The 21,765-nt window shown below is 46.7% G+C and overlaps 1 protein-coding gene across 2 annotated transcripts in view; it reads left to right on the forward strand.

Moving 5' to 3' along the window:
* The first annotated feature begins 6,645 nt into the window (after positions 1 to 6,645).
* Positions 6,646 to 21,765, forward strand: part of LAT2 (linker for activation of T cells family member 2) — a 31,980-nt gene continuing 16,860 nt past the window's right edge. For both annotated transcript variants that reach the window (XM_075013718.1, XM_075013717.1), the window contains exons 1-5: positions 6,646 to 6,676; positions 12,208 to 12,247; positions 15,863 to 15,906; positions 20,137 to 20,191; positions 21,533 to 21,570. In XM_075013718.1, coding sequence (XP_074869819.1) covers positions 6,652 to 6,676; positions 12,208 to 12,247; positions 15,863 to 15,906; positions 20,137 to 20,191; positions 21,533 to 21,570 — 202 coding nt within the window. In that variant the 5' untranslated portion in view covers positions 6,646 to 6,651. The remainder of the gene's footprint in view (positions 6,677 to 12,207; positions 12,248 to 15,862; positions 15,907 to 20,136; positions 20,192 to 21,532; positions 21,571 to 21,765) is intronic.

The following is a 21,765-nucleotide window of genomic DNA, read 5'->3' on the forward strand; positions in this document are numbered from 1 at the left end:
ATCTGGATACATTCTTCTCTTGGCACAAAATACAAATGTTGCGTCTACTTGAACATCTGTCCAGGGCTAGCTGGAGGACATTTGAGGAAAAAGCCGTGCTAGCTAAAGAGGATAAATCTCCTTTTGTTTCCTTTTGGGGAAGCATAAACTGAACTTAACCTATTTTCCTTGGCAGTACTGTGATTTGGGTTACAGTAGTGCCCAGAGACATCCTTCTGGATCAGGGCCCTGTTGCACCGAGTGCTGCACAAATACACATTAAGACTTCATCTTTGCTGCTGGAATTTTCCCTGCAACTCAGACTGACTTTAAAACTGGTTAGAGATGCTGCCAGCACTTCGTCTACACCCAGATCATTTTCTGTAACTGGCTTTGAAGCTTTAACTATCAAGTGGTTATAAAAGCAGTTGCAGTCACTGGAGCCTGTCCTGTCCTAGGACTTCGAAGCTCTTTAAAATTGGTTAGAATTTGTAGGTAAATAGCTATGTAGCTGAGGGCAAAAAGGCAAGATCTTTCTCTGGAACTTGCTGAAGCTACTGTGTTGGTGTGAGCTGAGGCATATCTACACTGTAGGTTTCTGTAAGCCAGGGGTTTGAAATGGTGTGATATCTGGCCCAACAGGACTGTGCTGGCAGGAGACCCAGGCAGAGACAGTTGTCCAGTGCACTGGTGAAGGCACTGCTATGCTGGCATTTCTCTCATGGGGCACAGGCTTGCGTGTGATTTTGCTATATCAATATAAAGCACAGTTCCGCTAGCATAGCTAGATCCATGCAAGGCGTGCGTTGCTGTGAAAGTCTACCGAAATCCCCGTACCAGTAAACTGCTCCTCCTGTTACATGCAGGCTGGGCCTGTGTGCTTTCATTCCTGGTGAAGCTTTTTAATCAGCCAGACATTTGTTTATTTCCCCAGCAAATCACCCAACCTGTCTAAATTCTTCACGTTTTACATAAAAGCAGTGCAGGTTATAAAAGTGGCTTATTCCTTCTATAACTATAATCTAAAATGGAGGCACAAGGGGAAGGGGATCTCAGCAGAAGCATGTCTTCTAGATGAGATTTATAAATTCTTTCTTGTTTCAATTTCAGCCTTTAACTTGCAAATCAGGACAATGTGATACCTTCACAGGCTATGGCTACACCACAGTTATTTCAAAATAATGGCTGTTATTTCAAAATAACTTTGCTAGTATCTAGATTATGCATATGCTATTTTGAAATAAAATCAAAATGGTGGGTGCATTATTTTGAAATTGGTAACCCTTGACATAAGAGGAATAGCGCCTATTTTGAAACTGATGCTATTAAGACATGGAATGTGGCTATTTTGAAATAAGTCATAATGGTGTCCAGGAGCGCTATTTCAAAATAGTATTAAGTGTCTGGAAATGCTATTTTGAAATACTTTTTGTGTGTAGTTGTGTTATTTCTAAATAAGGTATTTCAGAATAGAACTGCAGTGTAGCCATAAGCCACAGAGCCCAGCTGGCTTCACTCTAATGGTTCCACTGGGGCTGTGTTTGGAACAGACTGTAGGATAAGGCCGTAACATCCAGTCTCTAGGACATCTTTAACCCTCACAGCCCAGATCAGAGGACTTCGCTATCAGAGGGGTAACCGTATTAGTCTTTATCCACAAAAACAACGAGAAGTCCTGTGGCTAACAGCTGTTAGTCTATAAGGTGTCACATTGTTTTTGAGGACCTAGCTAGTGTAGACTGAAGGACTCTTGAAAACTTCTCTCGTTCATCTCCATTAAAATAAGCATCCTTGCTTAGGCAGAATAACCCAGCTCAGCTGGGTGCCCTGCTCTGAAATGTATGCTTGACCATCCCAGGGGTGATATAGAAAGGAAACTAGTACCTGTTGACCCTCTCATATCTGGCATCATCCATAATCTGGAATGATTTTAGCTAGCTAGACGACCACTTACTATGGGTGTGGTCAAGTTTCCTATGGCCCCAAAAAGTTTGTTTCCAGCCACCATTCCTGGCTCTGTGTTCTGTGCAGTTATTTGGCTGTAATTGATCCTGCCATGTCTTCTAAGAGCCCAATAAGTAGTCAAAGTGTTAGTAATGCTGCTAGACAATATGACCTGTGGTTCAGCAAATTCTCTCGTCTGGGACTGGTCAGGTCCTGAGGGAGCTGAATTAGAGAGGTTCTGTCTGTACTGCAACCCCCTAGTACTTGCCGCTCTGAATGGAATAATCATGTACAATGAGAAATTCTTCCAGGAACTGTCATGCAGTGTGTGAATGATTCACAGATGGTTGCTTACTCTTGTTCAGCCTATTACAGTGGCTAAAGCTAAGCTTTAGAATCAACTGACTGTTAATGCTACTTAACACTTGCCAGGGGCCAGTTGTTTGTGACCCCTTGTTTATGACCTAATATGTGTGTTAATCTTTAAGGTGCCACAGGACTGCTTGTTGTTTTAGAACTATCTCCGTTACTCCAGAGAAGCTGCTGAGCTGCCCTGAACTATAGGCATCATGTTTTTTAACCACACTCAAATTTTGCAGATGGCCTTCATCTTCTAACTGTGGCCACATCCCTGTCCCTCAGCCGACAGGCTCAGAAATCCCCTGAACTATGGTGTGTTGGAAACCCAAACAGAAGTGTCACTTCTTGAGCATGTTAATATTCACCACCAGTACTCCCTATAAGCTGAGTGCTTGGGTGGCTGCTGTGGAGAGATTCAGGTGCTGCCAAGCTGATTAGGAGAGTTGCCTACAGGCAGGAGCATGTTTTTTTTCAGGGCACATCTCTGTACTTGCTTTGGGGCATGTAACAAAATTTATTCTGCCCAGGGAATAGAAAACATTAGAGGGGAAACAGCTTCCCACCAATTTCCCAAAGACAGCGAGAGAAGGAAAAGTTCAGCATTTCAGAAAGTCATCCTGCTGGTCTGTCTTCCTCAGACTCTGAGCAAATGTTACCATCCTCACCCTGCCTGCTCATAGGGCTTCTTGTCAATTTCTTCCGTTAGCTCTTTGCAGAGAGAGAGGCTTGTGAGTTTGTCTCTCTGCATTCTGGGGCTTAGACATTGCAGACAGTCATCACGAGCACTTGCTCTTTCACAGTCACATTTGCAGCAGCTCTTGTGATGTCTGCTTGACCCGGAGATTCCATATGTCAGACTGCCCTTCCAGCCTCGCCTGTGGGGGAACCTGGTCAAGGAATAGGGTTCTTTTTGGGGAGATGAGTCTAATTATTTGAAACCACTTGGCAGATCCTTGCTACCAGTGTAGGTCTTACGCCTGCTGATTTCATTCAGGTTAATCAATCGCAACCTCCTTCTCCCTGCAATCCATTGCTTTCAGGATGTTTCCCCTTAGCCTTGATCCTGAAATGGGATCCAGGTGGGCAGAGCATGGTTTCCCATTGACTTTCATGGGCCAGAATTCACCTGCACCTTGCAGGATTGTGGCCTTTGCCTTGTACATCAGAGAGCAAGAGCTGCTGTCTCCTCTTTGTTTTATGTAGCTCTGAATGCAATCCTGGTGCTCAAAAAATAAGATTGTACAGCTAGAAGGGGCCATTATGATGGTTGAGTTTGATCCTGTTACAAAGGTCCTAGGATTTTCTTGACTTAATTGCTGCTTGTACTACAGTATGTATTTAAAAAAAATCCAGTCATGATTTTAAAATTTCCAGTGATATAGAGAATTTGTCACAACCCTCAGTAAATTTCTACAGGAGAAAATTGGATCACTATTATAAAGTAGCCCCTTTTTCTAGACTGAATTTGTCTGGCTTCAACTTTCAGCCATTGGCTCTTGTTACATGTTTGTCCACTAGCATTGGGACATGGAACATTGAACCATTTCAGGCTGTTGTGTAGGGTGAACTTATCACCTTATGCTTCTATAGTATCTCTCTTCTCAAAGTACTTCACAGGCTAAGTACTTGTAATGCCACAGCAATGCAGTCACGGCTGGGGTGGCCAATGGCAGTCTGTATGACAGAGGAGCAAGCTAGAAATTACGTGGCTGCACACACACAAAGGAATTGAACACCCTGAAGGTGATGTGGTTGTGGCCAGGCGTGTAAAGAGAGGGGAGTCCTCCAGGTTTCAGCAAAGTGCAGCTGATTGCTTGCAGTAGCTGTTTGCCCACAAGATCTGTTTCCTGTACTACCCTCAACCAGAGACACTGGGCTATGATCTCCCCAGGGAAGGAGGAGATGATATAGTGCAAGGATATCAGTGTTCTCTGTGTGTGCTTCTTGCAGTGCCTCTTGCTGCTAACCAGTGCATGTTGAATAGTAACAGAGAGAAAACCATGCTAGTCTATATACTATCAAAACAAAAAAGCAGTCCAGTAGGACTTTAAAGACTAACAAAACAATTTATTAGGTGATGAGCTTTCGTGGGACAGACCCACTTCTTCAGATCATAGCCATACCAGAACGGATTCAATATTTAAGGCACAGAGTGCTTTAAGGTGCTCTGTGCCTTAAATATTGAGTCCGTTCTGGTATGGCTATGATCTGAAGAAGTGGGTCTGTCCCACGAAAGCTCATCACCTAATAAATTGTTTTGTTAGTCTTTAAAGTCCTACTGGACTGCTTTTTTGTTCTAACTAGTGCAGTTACTGTTTTAAAATCCTGTTAGGCTGGCACAGCCAGAAGATGGTCACAGCTCCTAAATAGCCCCCTGCCAGCAGCAGGGACTGAAATTTTAACCCAGCCATATAGAACTTTTTTCTTAATTAAAACTCTGCCATACCTGCCTGAATAGCTGCAGTCTGTAACATGGAGACCTTTGCACCACTTATGGAGAAAACAAAGGGACTTTCCTCTCTGTCCAAGTGCCTACCGATAGAGAAACACAGAACATGAAAACAGTATTCAGATACCTAGGAACTACCATGGGCATCGGACTATTCCAGGACCCTCTCCAGCCAGTGCCATTGGGCTATTCGTGTACATAAAAGTAAGCAAAAACTGAAGATCTTTGCTGGTAAAGGGCTGGGGTGCTTGGTACTGTCCAGGTCCAAGCGTGAGCTCTGATTGTAAAATGGGAAGGGGAGCTGGTGATTTGCTTATGCTCTGAAGAATGAGGGTTTATAGCCCCACTTAGGTTTTTACCTTAATGTTGGGTAACCGTAATGCTTAGGGGAACTTCCACAAAGGGGAGAGTAGCATTGCCCTGCCCCACACAGCGAGTCATGAGGCTACATTACAGATTGTGTCATGCCAAATGCTGTGGTAATGAGGACCATGTAAGTGTCTTGGGTATATTTTTTTCTTCCATCTTCCCCCTGAGCAAAGTGGCAGTAGGATATTACCAGTGGTGAGAGCAGAGGACTCTGACTGGCTAGCATTTTTAAACCCACTGCCCTGAGGTCGTGGTCCCAGGCAGGGGGAGAGAATCGGGCCTTCTGATGTCTCTAGTCCCAGGGAAGGACATACAGCTCTTTACATTTTTAAGCTTGAAACCCAAACAAAAGCAACCCTAGGTAAAAGAGGCGCAGAGTGCATTGTTCAAGCTCTTTGTGAAGTCGGGGAGGTGCCGTGGCAGGCCCCTGGTTTGAGCCATTTGCATGCAGAAAGTATGCTGGAGAATGTAGTACGGAGAACAATATTGCATTAGCAGGGGAAGGATGGGGTGACCTAATGCTGGTCTTTCCCACTGCTGAGCTCTGTCACATTAGGAAACCGGCCCTGCCCCTCTGGCGGCAATTCTCCTGGGTGGGTTTTATTCACAAAATTGGGGTAGTAATGTAGCTTAGGGCAGGGGTGAGCAAACATTTTACGTTGGGTCCCACTTTTCATCCCTGGAATTATCAGGGCCTGCTCCCCCTTCCCCCAACCTGGCTAATGTAATCCACACTGAGGGAAATTTCAGTTATGTTCATATCAAAAAACCCTTTGGGCACATGCAAGAAAATAAGCCTGTAGAGCATGAAGATTATGTACCGGTCTGTACGTGTGAATACACAGACATAACAGTAACAGTTAAACATTTTTAATGAGATGGGGGAGCCTGAGACCCAGGAGCTGATTGTGCTGCTCTCCCCCAACCTTTAGGAAATTTCATGTCTCACCCCCTACGGAGGGGGCCTGCCCCCACTTTGTGCTCTCCTGACTTAGAGGATTGGGAGCTATCTTGGGAGTCAGGAAATACAGGTACTCTTCCTGGCTCTGCCACTGACACGGATGATCTTGGACAAGTCACATTCACTGCCATATGCCTCAGTTTCCCCACCTCGAAAATAGGGGAGAGGATTATTTTGGATGTCTAGAGATATCATCCACAGTGTGCTAGATGCTTTCCAAATGCCTGAGGAGTGTCTCTGTTCTGAGAACTTCACAATATAACCACAAAGATCAGAGCCAGAGGAATAAGAAAAAGCAGCTTCAACCCAATTTCGTGGCAATCTTTTGACCTCTTTGAAAAGCACACTTGGCTCTGTGCGTTGGGGGAGGAAGCATTTGGCTCTTGTGTGAAAGACTAGCTGGGCAGATGTGAAACAGGTTTGTGCTTAAACCCTCGGAGCCACAGCTGTGCTTTGAAGTGCTAACAGGTTGGGTTAATGCTTTTTTCTCCTCTGTGTGTGTTTTAGACTGGGTCACTGCGGAGCAATGAGCCAAGGGGAGCTGCTCTGGGCTGCGGCCTCACTGATGTTGCTGGGGGCTCTTGTGAGCATGTGCATGAAGTGCCAGCGTTCTGGTAAGACTTGCTCCCCTGTCCTTGAATTTGAGAAATCTTCTGGAAGAGGAAATCCTGCAGTGCTGCATAGCTCCTTGTGGTCTCGGTTTGTGCTGGCCACGGCATCTGCTCTGAGTCCATGTTCCCCCTAACCTTTCCCACCCATGTGGATGTTTTCCATCCATGTGTGGAATCATTTTTTCTCATGTGCACTGAGGCAAATGTGAATGTGCACCACCAGGAGAAACAAACACCCAGTGGTGGGCAGCCTGCTAATCAACTGGGCACCATTTGACTCTCCTCTGAGTGGCCACACTAGCCCCCTGCTTCCAGGAACACTGCTCAGGAGGTTACCTGTTAGAGAGGTTTGCCTTTGCTGCCCTCCAGCATTGCTGAGATGGTTTCCCCCACCATCAAGCTGAGCCTCATGTCCCAAAGCAAGTGCCTGAGCTCATGTCTCTCCTGAGCATGTGCATAGAGGCCACTGTGCAGGGAGTGGAGAAAGGAGGACCTGGCATCTCAGGGGTTAATGGTAACCTCTGGGCCTAGCTAGCTCTACCCCACTTTTACCTGCAACCAGTGCCAGGCCTGGAGGGAGGAGAAAAACAAGGAGCCCTGCTCAGTTTGGGCCAGACTTGCAGGGAGATAAGAGGGAGTCAGCAGAGGCACCACCACCTGTCTGCTTAACAGCCATGGGAGCACATCAGCCCCCACCCCACTCGGAAAAGGAGAGAACACCCAAAGAGAACCCAAAGACTTGGTCTGAAGAAGTGGGTCTGTCCCACGAAAGCTCACCTAATAATTTTGCTAGTCTTTAAAGTGCTACTTGACTGCTTTTAGTTTCCAAACTTAAGGAGTAGCTAGGAGGGGTTCAGGTCGCCTGGGCCAGGAACAGAGGAGGCAGTGGGCCAGCACTCCCCCTGTTTTGGCCCACCTACTCTGTGACCTAACCACTAGGCTACCTAGCCATAGCAAGAGCATGGTGTTAACTCCCTGCAAGGGGAGCTCCTGCTGCCAATTGTCCTTCAATATACAAAGTCCTCGAGGCTGCCACCACCGTGCACTGCTCTTCTCACACAGCTCCAGCTGCCGAAACCAAGCTCTGGGATTTGGGAAGCTGGGGCTCACAGGCAGTTCCCACTGGCACCATTTGTGCCCCCATCCTCCAGAGCTGAGTTCTGAAGAACTGGAATAGGGTAGGGAAGAAGCTGGGTGGTGGGACCAGCAATTCAAAGGGGCCTGGAGCTCTGGGTTGCCACTGCCACAGTCAGAGCCCCAGGCCCCTTTGAATTGCTGCCCGAGTGCCGCTCAGGGCGGGGTGGGGAGCATGCTGCAGTCTGGGTGGTGCTAAGGGCTGCCTGCCTGTGGCTCCACCCCTTCTGGTGGCATGGAGCTGCCCCCACACACACCTTGCCCTGGGCCCGCTGTGGCTTTTGGCCCTATTAAATACAGCCTGTGTGTGGGTTTGCGACTTTTACTCTTCTGTGCTGTGGAAGCTGTCAGAGGGCTTTGGGGGCAGACCCTGCTAGCACAGGCCCTTCAGGAGCTGTGTCTTTTCGGGGCCAGGGGGAACAGCAGCAAGGAACCATCGGTCCGGGGTTGTAATGCACCGCCTCCTACAGCGGGAGAGAAACAGCAGGAGAGCTGTGAGGTTCCCTCTCCACTGCTGTCAGTGCAGCCGACTGTAGGATGTGGAAGGAAAAGCTTCAAAACCTTGGGGAAGGGACAAAACTGTAGAATCATAGAACACTAGAATTGGAAGGACCCTCGAGAGGTCATCAAATCCAGCCCCCTGCTGTCATGGCAGGACCAGGCACCATCTAGAGCATCCCTGACAGGTGTTTGTCTGACCGGCTGTTAAATATCTCCGGTAATGGAGATCTCACAATCTTCCTGGGCGATTTATTCCAGTGTTTGACCACCCTGACAGTTAGGAAGTTTTTCCTAATGTCCAACTTAAATCTCCCTTGCTGCAATCTAAGTCCATTAGTTCTGGTCCTAAATCCAAAAGCACGTGCCTGTGGCTGGTTCACTAGGAAAGCAAGACGCTCAAGAAGGCTTGTTTTGAAATTGTGTTGTGATGTGCATGCATGAGGCTCCAGAAGACAGGCTGGCAGTCCTGCAGTTGGTCAAAGGAGCCTTGTAAAGCGCACATGCTCTGTCTCGCTGACTGTGCGTTATGCAAAGGAGTGCAACCTCAGCAGCAATGTGGTTCAACAGTTACAACCAGTCAGGCTACTGAACCAGCCTGTTCGGCCACCAGCCACCCTGAACCTGTTTGCTCGGTTCTTCCCCAGCAAAGAACATATGTGAGACAGAGCATGGACCGCCTGGTACTTCAGTGATGGCGGATGGTCAGTGGGGATTAGCTCAACAACAAAGGTAACACTGAGATTAAAACTTTCCCTTCCTAGCCAGCTCGCCTGCTTGCAGGAGCTGTAGACTTGCTGACCAAGTAGAGTGTTGCCATCTCTGACCTTTACAACTCTGTGATTCATTCACCACCTGCTTTCTGATGTGGTGAGGGAGCACGCACCTCCTAACTGCCCCAGAGCCCTCAAATTCATCTATGCCTCTCCCACCCAAATCTCTGTTCTGCTGCTTCATCTCTCTGTTCAGTACTGGAGTGCCATGGGCCAAGTCCATGGAGATTAACCAGAGATGTTTCATCCATGGCCTGGCTGTGGTGAGGATCCCTGAAGGATCTCCCCTGGCTGTTTTGATGAGATGTTGATAATTAACTAGCCCTGCTTATTAGTGGCAGAGCAGACTCCTGCTACCCTGTAATCACTGGTGAGGTTTGGCAGTGCTTTGGTTGTGATTTGCTGCTATTGAATAAACTTGCACTCATTTGGCCCAGCATGTCATTCCAAGAGGTCACAGACCGGAGGCGCTCCATGGTGCCACTGGTCTCAAAGCAAAGCCTGGCATGACAGGTCTCTTCTGCTACTGGAAGCCACCTGTCTGGCCCTTGTGATCACTCAGGACAATGGTCAGAGCTTGTCCACGCATCTCTTGCCAGAAATGAGATGGAGGGATTCTCCTGTGTAGGAACCGGAGTGACTTCTTAAAGAAAACCAGGGGTCAAATTCATCCTTTGCGGAACTGCACTCAGTTCAAAGGATTTGCACAAAGGATAAGTGATCCTCATGCCATAGAGAGAGAGAATCCCAAAGCAGCAGCCGGGCTAAACATGGGGAAGTGGCCCTTGCCTAGTGTATGGCTGACCCTGTGAGAGGAGGGATGTTCTACTGGTTAAGGAGATAGCTTAGGTGTTGATTTCCTGCTGTTCCACAGCCTTCCTATGTGACTTTGGGTATGACACTTAAGGACAGACTGTTAAGGTTATTTATGTGCTTAGAGACAGAGAGGAGCCTAATAGGATTTGTGAAAGCACCTGTTGGTGTCACAGACAGCTCAATGCCAAGGTGCTTTTGAACATTGCACTGAGGGCTGAAATACCTTTTAAAAAAATCTGTCCCTTAGTCTCTCTGGGCCTCAGTTCACTGTCTGAGAAATGGGGGTAATAGCACTGCCCCTCCTACAAGAGGGCGTGAAGGACAGTAAAGGCAAGTAATGATAGTCAGCGGAGTGCCTAGGAAACGAGGTATTCAGCTTTGGCTGCAAGATACTGGGTACCTTTCTCAGCTTATGCAAGTCCTTAGGAACGGAGGCTGCTCAGCTCCATAAAGGAGCAGACCCTAGGAGAAGGCTACTGTGTGATGTAGTGGGGTATGTGTGACAGGCTGAGCAGCTCACACAGGCTGTGGATGACCCCCTGCTGGCTGTAGCCTAAGCTGGGGTAATACCTCTATCTCTGAACAAAGAGGATGGTGGAGTGCAGCTGGTTTTGAATTAGAGGCTGGCAGTTAGTGTGAGGAGACTTGGAAGGCAGTTAGTCTGGGCTGAGGGCAGAGGGACAAAGGAGTGAGGTAGGATCTAGTTTGGGGACACTCCTTGGGCCTCCCCTCTCCAAGATGGATTGGAATGACTGTTTCTGGCTGCTGTAGTGACACCTGTGTACTGCACTGTCTCTCTGCTAACTAATAAACTTCCTTTTCTGCCTGCTGAGTGAGAGTCACTCCTGACTGCAAACAAGGTGCAGAGCTTGGGAACCCCTGAACCTCATCACACACAGACAGTGATGCTCTAAGCGGTTTGCTACTGAGCAAGGCTTGCATGGCTGGGCTAAGCAGCATTCAGTGCTGTTGGACCAGAGGCTAATTTGACTGATGCTGGTTCCAATACTCCAGATCAGCATTTCCCAAATTAATTTGGCCAGGGAACACTTTTGGGCTTGGAATATATTGACAGAACACATACATACTGGTCATAGGGGAGGGGGTGGGTGGTGAATTTCATACTAAAAAATTGCCGCATGTAATCCTCAAAAGTTGATTTAAAATCGTTTTTTTAGATGTCCCATTTTACAAAGAACAAAAAAACACAGGAAAAAATCATCTGAATGAACAGCTAAGGTCCTACAGATCAGAGGGCGATTAGCAACCCTACAATTGAGCATAAAAATTAAGTATGAAACCAAAACAGAACATCAATATAACAGCTGAAAGGACGGTTGGTGGTGGTGTTTTGTACAAAAATAAAGGATAATATAGTTTAAAAAAAAAAGACGATCCTTCCTTAAAGCTTTAAAAACCATTTTTATTAAAAAGAAAGGAAAAACAAATGAGGTATGGAAAATATTTTTAGATTCTGTGCTTTTTATAAATTTATTTTTGCATAAAACTACTAGAAAATAAAAATAAGGAACATTTGACAGGGTTTCTAATGGGAAGAGTATTTTTCCATCTGCTGACCACACATCTGCTTACTATTTGGAACGACGCTGGAGAGCTGGATCCTAATATCAGGTGCAGCATTGCGTGATTTCACTGAACATGACTTGTGCCAAAACAATCCAAATTGACTCTGTTTTGGCATGAGTCACATAATAACTACACTGTTATGAATGGGTTATAAATATTAATCTACCTACAATCTATATACTATTCAAATACCTTAGTATTTTTGACACATACATTTTCATATTTAATATTTTAGAGGGAAAAATATTGCCAGCTTTAACATTTTTTGCTGGAATACCGATTGACATCACGTGGAACACCAGTGTACCACAGAACACAGTTTGGGAAATGACGCTCCAGATGTTAAAACATCTCTCGGTTGGCTGATGGGACAATAGCTCAGTCAAACGCTCTTTCCTGGTCCAGGTTGCAGGCTTGATGGAGGCGCTTCTTGAAATTCTTCAGAACTGCTGTTCTCCACTTCCTGTTTCAATCTAATACTCCAAATGTCTGAAATTCTTGTTACCATAGGCACTGGAAGTAAGGGTGCCAGGAGGGAGATGAGGGTGCTGCAGCATTCCTTGTGCCTGAAGTGGTTTCCATTATACACCAGTTTGGCCCAGTGGCTGTCAGCACACCCACCATAAAAACTCTTCAGTATCTCTGTTTGTTAGTGCATGTTGTTCAGTTTTTTCCCCTTTTTCTGCACTAGAATCTTAGTCCCCCTCTTTGATGTTCTTCTTACAGCTACTCAAGGGGGGAAGAAGCTGAGCAAGCAGAGGACTCGGTAAGTTGCCCTTTTCTCTGATTTTTTTTCCCAGAGGTCCTTATGGACCCCACTTAGGAGTTGGGATCAGAGCACTTTGCATCCCAGCTGTGGTTATGCTAGCAATTCAGGAGGTGAAAAATAGCTGCCTCATACCATTAATGACAGTGCAGAGTTCAGTAGCGCCCAAGAACACAGAATGGATCACAGACATCTTATGTTACCATTAAACAATCAATCCTACACGGTCAGCTAAGTAAGGAAGCGTAAGTTCTCTCTCTCTCTCTCTCTCTCTCTCTCTCTCTCTCTCTCTCTCTCTCTCTCTCTCTCTCTCTCTCTCTCTCTCACACACACACACACACACACACACACACACACACACACACACACACACACACACACACACACAAAAAAGTTTATTTTGGTGGCAGATGAACCACAAGTAAAAAGATTAGAGAAGAAAAAAGCATGGCTTTGAATGTTTTCCTGCCTTTGGCAGCACAACTAACTCACTGCAAAGGGCTCTGGTAGTAGCTAAGTATAGGCAATATTGTGTGAGTGCCCTGCGCTCCATTTAAAAATGACAGGGGCTTTAGGTGTGATGTTTGGCAACTGATGGAGAAGCTACTACAGAGCTCTGCCCCTCTGAACTGTCCATCTGTCCCTGACCTCTGGGGCTACAGAGATGTCCTGGTTTGCTGAAATTCAACCAGGAACCTGGGAGTATTCCTGGTCCAGCGAAGAAAGTAGGAAAATAGCCACTGACTTGAGTGGGGTCAAGATTTCATGCTCAATTGCTATAGCTGTTCTTTTTTTTTTGACAGCTCAAGTGACACATCCACACCAACCCCCCTCTGTGCCCCCTCCCTCCAGAAAAAGAAAGTTAAAGTTAGAGTCAGAAGGAATCTAAATATGTACTTTAGCTGAAAACACCACCAGTCACCACCAGGTTCTAGCTCTAGGAATGGGGCTGATCAGAATGAAGAGAAATGGAGTGATTTGCTATTTGTGTTAGAGGAATAGCTGCGCTATTGGAAAATGGAGAGATTTCTGAAGGTCAAAGGGGAGTTGTGTGCCCCGTGCACACTGAACATCAGAGAGCTGAAGGGCAGAAGGGACAGCCACATCATTTAGTGTGAGCTCTATCAGAGGCCGCCAACACACACCTTCCTCCGCATACCAACCCAACAACTGAAATGGGACTGATGTGTTACAGCCCACAGGAGACTTAACTGTTAGATGTCACAGGGTGAGAACAGGAGGAGCACCAGCCCCCGCAATGGCAGGAAAATAATTAAATGAGAGAGACCCAGATAAGCCTGGCAAGTCACCTACACCCATGTATTGCAGAGGGGGTGGACTGCACCCTCTGCAAATTTGCAGATGACGTTAAGCTAGGGGGTCTGGTAGATACACTGGAGGGTAGGGATAGGGTCCAGAGTGACCTAGACAAATTGGAGGATTGAGTCAAAAGGAATTTGAGATTCAACAAAGAGAAGTACAGAGTCATGCACGTGGGACAGAAGAATCCCAAGCACTGTTACAGGCTGGGGACCGACTGGCTAAGTAGCAGTGCAGCAGAAAAGGACCTGGGGATTATAGTGGACCCTTGTAGCCAAAAAGGCTAATGGCATATTGGGGTGCATTAGAAGATGCATTTCCAGCAGATCTAGGATGTTGTTATACCCCTCTAATCGGCACTCTTGAGGCCACATCTGGAGTAGTGCATCCAGTTCTTGTGGCCCCCCCCAGTATAAAAAAAGAGCAGCTGCACTGGAGCAGGTTCAGCAGAGGGCGAGGAAAATGATTAGGGGGCTGGAACATGTGGCCTAAGAGAAGAGGCTGAGAGATTTGTGCTAATTTAGTTTGCAGAAGAGAAGACTGAGGGGCAATTTGATAACAGCCTTCAACTTCATGGAAGAGGACTCTAAAGAGGATGGAGAGACTGTTCTCAGTGGTGACAGATGGCAGAACAAGGAGCAATGATATGAAGTTAGAGGGAGAGGTGTTGGTTCGATATTAGGAAAAACTATTTCACCAGGAGAGTGGTGAAGCACTGGAGTGGGTTACGAGGGAAGTGGTGGAATCTGCATCCCTAGAGGTTTTTAAGTCCTGGCTTGACAAAGTCCTGGTTGGAATGATTTAGTGGGGGTTGATCCTGCTTTAGACAAGGGGCTGGACTAGAGGACCTCCTGAAGTCTCTTCCAGCCCCAGAATGCTATGATTCTATGGTATCAGGTCAAAACCTGCAGGATCACTGCTAATCTGATGGGCAGGAAAATTCCTTCCCATTCCCATGTAAGGTGATCAGCTAGACCCTGGCCATGTGAGCAAGAACCAGACAAGCACCTGAGATAGAGCACTTGGTACCATTCAGAGCTCTGGCCCCTCCTGTCCAACTCCCATCTCCAGCTGTGACCAGTCCTGTTACTTCAGAGGAAGGAGACAAACACTCTCCCATAAACAGTGAGGGAAGCCTGTGAAAGTAAATGGGAGACAGCTGAGGGCTTTGACACCCCCAATGTATGTAGAGTAAGGCATGCTCTTTAGTGTTACAGCACTGCTGTATTCCCTTCCCTTTTGAACCTCACCTTCGTTTTAAAAAATAGTACCATACCAAAATTCCTGATAGCTTTCTTTACTTTTATTTAAAAAAAATTAATAACCATGATGCTTAGCCTTCCAAAAAGACCAAATAGACCCAAGGTATGAGGGAGGTCAAATTTTCCCTCTGGGCCTTGTGGATCTGTTGTCTCTAGAAACTTTGATTTCTATTGCAAGTTGTCAGGCATTTTATGTTGAAATGCTTCTGGGATGGAGTGGAGTAGTCAGTCATAATTGCCTTCTGGACCAGAAATATCTCCTCATCACACCTGGCTTTGCCCCTGCCCACCCACACCATCTGATGTGCCCTATTCCCAGCTCCTGTTGTGTGTTTAAAGGTCATTGGAAATGTTCCAGTTGACCTCAAAGACCACAAGATCAGACCCACAATGACGCTGGAAACAGATGTGTGACATTTTTTTGACTGTTTGTTTGCTGAAAATGTGCTTTTGGTCAACCCGAAAATGTGAATGTGACATGAGGTCACCAAATAGTTTTGGCCAAAAATATTTTCAGGAATGAGGCTCTATTGAGACACCCAGGGGAGAGGAGGAGGAGGAGGAGGTGGTGCTGCCCTGATGTCCTCTGGTTAGGACTCTCACCGGGCGTGCCCTAGTCACTGGACAGTAAGGTATTCTGTACCCAGTCTTTCTCTCTCTCCTGTTGAAGCTGTTCCACTTAGAATGAATTAATTGACTCCACTGGGCCAGAGAGAAGGTGTGAGAGTGGATGACTCTAGTATAGTCCAGTGAGATGAAAGCCCCGTTACTTGCGCAGCTTTGGTGATTAACAGCTTTTCTCTGCCCCACTCCAAGAACTATGAATTTTAAAAGTGATCAGGGAACTCCCTTTCTTTGGATTTCACTTCTGATGCCTTTGTGCTGATGTGCTGTGCAATACAAACCTCATCTTTCCTTAGGCTCCACTGTCTTATCCTTATGGCTCCCAACTCTCTCCTCCGTCGTCCCCCCGCCCCCATACTTTTCTCATGAGTACATATTGCATTGCTCAGCCCTTTCCGTATTTTTTCAGGTATGGAAACCAGCAGGGGTTTGAGGTGGTACGATCCTGTTCAAGTGAGTATGCATTTTTACAAAGCTCTGTAGGTACCTGGAAGAAGCTTGTAGTTAAGGGAGTGGGATAGCTCAGTGGTTTGAGTATTGGCCTGCTAACCCCAGGGTTGTGAGTGCAATCCTTGAGGAGGCGATTCAGGGGTCTGCAGCAAATAGATTTGAAGAAAAAAATCTGTCAGGGATGGTGCTTGGTCCTGCCAAGAGGGAAGGGGACACCTCAATGACCTCCCAAGGTCCCTTTCAGTTCTATGAGAGATTTATTTCCATATAGATATACTAAGAAATGAGAGAGTTTTTCATGCTGCGATTTTTGCAAGGATAGCATTTTGTGTCTTTCCCCCGCACCCTTTATGACTGCATTCTGCAGTGCAGGGAATTAAATTCCTGTCTCAAAGAACAACGCATTGCTGTTGGGAAAGCCTTGAAGACTCAGCTGACAGAACTAGAAGGCTGAGATTTTCAAAGGAGGGTTAGGTGCCCACTTGGGATTTGGGTGTCTAACTCCCGTGAACGCCTTTAAATTGACAGCCAAAATGTTTAGTACAGCAAAGAATCTGTATCAGGAAATGGAACCACACAGGGTTGAGGCTACAGGGGCCCTGCTCTTCTGAGCAGAAACTTAAAATGGCCCTGGTAAATGACAGAGTGTGGAGGGAAGCATTTGAACCAAGTAGATGTGAATGACTCATTTGTCATTGCCTGACACTGCTTCCTGAAGCATGTTTGGTTACAGGCTGACCTTTTGATTTCGTCCTAGCCTGAGGCGCTGATTGGGTTTGCATTAAAGGTCCTTGTAAACAAAGTGCTGGAAGCCAAATGCTGCAGTCAGTCTAAGTACTTCTACCATTCTTAGTGCATTAATATCACAATGCACAAAGGCAGCATCACTTGGTCCCTTGTTCCTGTGAGTCAGTCACCCCAGGGTGACTTGTTTTCATCTTTTCTTTCTTCTAGTGCTGCCCCTTCTTTTTTTTTCCTTTGTCTTGCTTTACATTTTGTAGTCTCTTTTTTAAAATTTGAATTCTTTTCCTCTCTTTGCTTTAGTTCTCTTCCAATATGTTACCATCGTCTTCTGCTACCTCCCCTGCCCTGCTGGTTGTCTGGGTTTGGAGAACAGCTAATCAGAAAGAAAGACAGAAAGAAAGAAATTTTACACCTTGCTCTGAAAGGAGCGAGAGTCATGCAACCACGTTACAAAGTCTTGAGCTGACTATTGAAAAGACTCTGTCTTCTGGTTCTCAAGGCTGTTTCCAAGAGACTGAGGATCACAGATGTCTTGGGAGGGTGGTGTTATGATGAGCGAGGGGAAAGTTTCTTGGGTAACAGGAGCCAATCCAATGGAGTGCATAGGAGTGAGACCTTGGAATGTGATTGGTGTCTACAGGCTGCCACTAAAAGAAGTGAAGCACTATCAGATTGTGTTCTTGCACGGCTGTGGTTGGAATGAACTGCATTTCGTATCTGGATACAGTGAATTGCAGTAAGTCAGCGTACAGAACCTCACAGCTCTCCTGGCCAGCTTCAGCTGGAAGAGAACGTTTGCAGTGGTAGTCATTAAAGTATCTTGCAGTAATGATGAGTCCAGATGGGGGAAGCAGACGCCAAGTGACATAAGGATGTGAGCACCAGGACTCCCACCACAGAGCATGACACTATGGCAGGAGCTAGATTTTCAAAGTACTTCCTTCTCTCTCCTTACCAAACCTGTGTCTTGCTGCTTCAAGGAGCTATTTGGTATCCAGATGTGAAGCTCTGAGAGCTGAAAGATGATGCTATTAGCTATGAATGTAAAAGAAATGGAGATCTGGATGTAATCCATGTATTGGTAGCATTTGACTCCATGTCTCAGACTTCCCCAGCAGCTAGGTGCTGTCCAGGATGGGGGAAAGCAGGTGTGACATAAGTTCAACAGTACTGCCTGGGAACAGCTTAGAACAAGCACGTCAAACGTGTCCTGCAGGCCACATGTGTCACATCTCATACAGCTGGAAGGGACCTCAGCAGGTCATTGGGTCCAGCCCCCTGCCCTCTTAGCAGGACCAAGCACCATTCCTGAAAGATTTTTTTAAAATAGCTATTTGCCCCAGGCCCCTGAATGGCCTCCTCAAGTACTGAACCCACAACTCTGGGTTTAGCAGGCCAATGCACAAACCACTGAGCTATCCCTCCCCGCACTGTTTGTTTATTTATGGGGTTTTTTGTGACCTGCTACTACATATTGCTATAGTATGTAAGTGCAGCCCACACATCTGCTCCTGGTGTGCAGCAGAGGGGCCCAGCTGTCCTGCAGCGAGCCATGAGTGACTGGCTGGGGGATGGGGGAGACAGTTTCTCCTCCCCTCACTCCCATTGATGAGGGCCGTGGAGGGCTGAGGTGCCATCCAGGAGTTGCTGCTGGGCATGAGGAGCTGCAGGTGGCCAGCCCTGGAGCCAGGTACTCCAGGAACGGCAGTAGCCCCAGCCCAGCACCCAGCCTGGGGCAGCAGGAGCAGTATAGGGACCTGCCCCGCTTCAGACCCAGCACTCACATGCTTCTGGCAATGCTCATTGCCACCTTCCGCATCCTGGGCTTGTGCCACAACCTGCTGGTGCTGAACGCCCACTTACGGTGCCTGCACACCCCCACCCACCTCTTCCTGCTCAACATTAGCCTCCGCCACCTGCTGGTGTTTCTCTGCAGCAGGACCCTCACCTTCATCTCCTGCCTCTGCTGCTGCTGGGCATGGGGCACAGCTGGCTGCCTATGGGATGGGTTTAACAATGGTCTTTTCGGTACGGCAGGGAGCCCCTCAGCCCCTTCCCCACCACTGCCACCCTCCTCCCCCTTTCTCCACCTTCCCCCATTGCCACCCACTCCCCATCACAAGTGGACTAGCTAGTCACGGGGCCCTAGGCCACAGCATGTGTTCCCCCCTTTAATCCTGTCATAGAGAGGGAATCAGGCATGGGGGCATGCCCTGCTCTCCAGCAGCACTCTCCAAATTGGCTGGGGCCCCCTGTTCATAGCAGTTTAGCTCAGTGGCTAATCCACTGCTGCCCCCTATCATCACCACTTCACCATAAACTCACTCCATTTCCCTCCCAGTGCTTCCCACTTTCTCTTTCCCCAGCCCCATCCTCTCCCAGCCCTGCTACCTACTTCCTGTAGAAGGACTGGTTTGCAGTTTTCCACTGACTCCTGCAAATGTCTTTAAAATGGGACAATGCTAAGTCATGCTCAACAGCAACGAATGCGCCAATAATAGGAGCTATCCTCTGATGATCCATCAGGACCACAAGTGCTGTCTGTCTTGCACAATGGAATGTGCTCCTAGGGTTTAAAACATTAGAGAGAGGATGGTTCAGTGATTAGGGTACCCACTAGGGAGACTGGATTCAGTTCCCTCCTCTACCACAAATTTCCTATGTGCACTAGGGCAGGTAACGTAGTAGCTCTCTGTCTCAGTTTTCCATCTGCAATATGTGGGGATAATAACATTTTCCACCCTCACTTGGCTGCTACAGTGAGTGGGGACCAGAAGAATCCATAATACAGGTAGCTAAAACTGGGAAGAGGTCTGTATGGCTCAGAGAGAAATTAATTTAAAAATAACAAAAGTAAGCTGCAACAGTTTACAATGACTAATAGCTTGCCTTCCTGCTGCACCTTCATCCAATGAGGAAAGTGAGGGTTTTGAAGCAGTGAAAGGCCAAACAATCTAAGAAATCTCCTGCAAGCCCAGGGGATCCGGGAACCAGGCTACTGCCTGATTCCCATCTCCCCCAACTTGCGTGAAATTTGAGTTACAAGGGGGATTGCTAGGAACACAACCCCTGCGTATCTTGGGGGTCTACTGTATTGGACACTGCAGACCTCACAGAACTCGCACCTATAGTTTTTAGAGAGTTGACCTCTGTATAAAAGAGCTGCCAGCAATTTGGGGATGGAAGCTCTCACAAATTTGGAGAAAATGACAGATAACTTGCAGGAGGAATAGAGACCAACTCAGCTGTTAGGACTGGTGCTTCATCAAATGTGTATGTTTGTCACAGTCTGTTCCTTTTGCTTACAGATACTGTGGCTTTCTTTAGTCATTCTTTCCTGCGACTATCCTATGCTTTGGGAAAGTAATTCACGGTTCTGGATTAGGTGTCTGTAGAGGCACGGAAAGCCTTTGCTTTTGACTGTGCTCAGTTTAAAAATGTCCCCTGCTGCCTTAACCTTTGACATGTGATTTTTGTTTTACATGCCAGTTGCAGTGACCAGAGATTATCAAATTAAATTACCAGACAACCTCCCAGTAACAAGGTAGGTGACAAAATAAGATATTTCAGACAAAATTTGAGTCACCAGATCCACACAAACTTTGAGAAAATTGAGGATGAGTGTCCAACTCTGGGTCTGGCCTCTGTGGGTGGGTCTATATTTCATTTACTGCTAAGCCTTTTGTACTGTTCTAAATCCTTTTTATGCCTGCGTTCCAATTGCTTTTATAGCTTCCACTAGTACCAACCCTTAAAAATGAGCCAGGGAAAGGAACGGTCATTGCAGATGAAAGGTACATCCTGCAGCAGATGCTTGATTGTAACCATTTTGATATTGCGAAGCCTGGGCAAACTGATATGGAAAATATCAGGCAGAAATGTTACGGCTCGAGCATATGTGTGATTATCCAAATCTTGGATTCCATTCCAAATGCCCTAGTTTCCATTTCTTAGTGCTCTAAATGTCTCCTACTGTATAGCACCAGCAGGAACAGCTCTGGGTAATGTGTGAGTGGGCAGGGGGGTGCACCTCAGCTCCAGGGCTCTTGGAAGATGCAGAGCCTCAGGAGGAAGGGGCAGGGCTTGGGACTTGCCTCCCACAACCAGCCCTCTGCGCTATCTGGACTGTACCACCTGGGGCTCCGGCAGCGATATAAAGGGTTTCCATGGTTGCCAGGTACCCTGGGCCCTTTTAAATTGTCAGGCCCTGCAGCACCTGCCTCTTTGGTGGCAGCCCTGGCTCTGCAGACCATATTAGGGTTTGCACAGCCCATTTGTTGTGGGGCACGCTATAAAGCAGGGCCCTACCAAATTCATGGTCTCTTTTGGTCAATGTCATGGTCCTAGAATTTTAAAAATTCCCTGATTTCAGCTGTTTAAATCTGAAATTTCACAGTATTGTAATGGAGGGGTCCTGATCTAAACAGGAGTTGTGGGTTATTTTAGGTGGAGTTGTGGTTCTGCTACCATTATCTTTGTGCTGCTGCTGGTCAGATGGTGCCTTCAGAGCTGGGTGCCCAGCCAACAGCCACCATTCTCGGGGACCCTAAAATAACCCTGTGTTCCCCCACTGCAACGTCCTTCTGGTTAAGAACCCTGAATTTGAGAAACACAGTTCTCCTCTGTGAAATCTGTATTGTATTAGGTAAGAGCACACAAGTCCAGATTTCAAGTGTGGGAGATCAGATTTCATGGTCCATGGCACATTTGTCATGGCCATGAATTTGGTAGAGCGTAGTAATAGCCAATATTTAATATGGTGTACTTGGAACTGAGATTTTTGCTGCTTTCCAGTGTGAATGGTTTGTATTCCAGGTAGAGACCAATGCAGCGGGAGAAATAGCATTGCAGGAGTTTGTTACATTAATAAGTTTTTCTCTTTCAGAAAAACCAGTGAGCAGCTCCAGATCAAAGGTCTCAATGGTAGGTATTTATACAAAAGTATGCACTTTCTGTACACCTTTTGTTAGCTGTCCTGGGTAGGTTGTCACTCCAGTGCAAAATTAGTAAATGGGAATATTACAGATCTTTGCTTGTATATTGGCAAAGGGAATGTATATGGTAATTGATTCCTGACAGTTGTATATAAACAAATGTACAAAATTCACATTAGCTCAG

This window comes from Carettochelys insculpta, chromosome 19 (assembly GCF_033958435.1).
Source record: "Carettochelys insculpta isolate YL-2023 chromosome 19, ASM3395843v1, whole genome shotgun sequence".
Classification (NCBI taxonomy): domain Eukaryota; kingdom Metazoa; phylum Chordata; order Testudines; family Carettochelyidae; genus Carettochelys; species Carettochelys insculpta.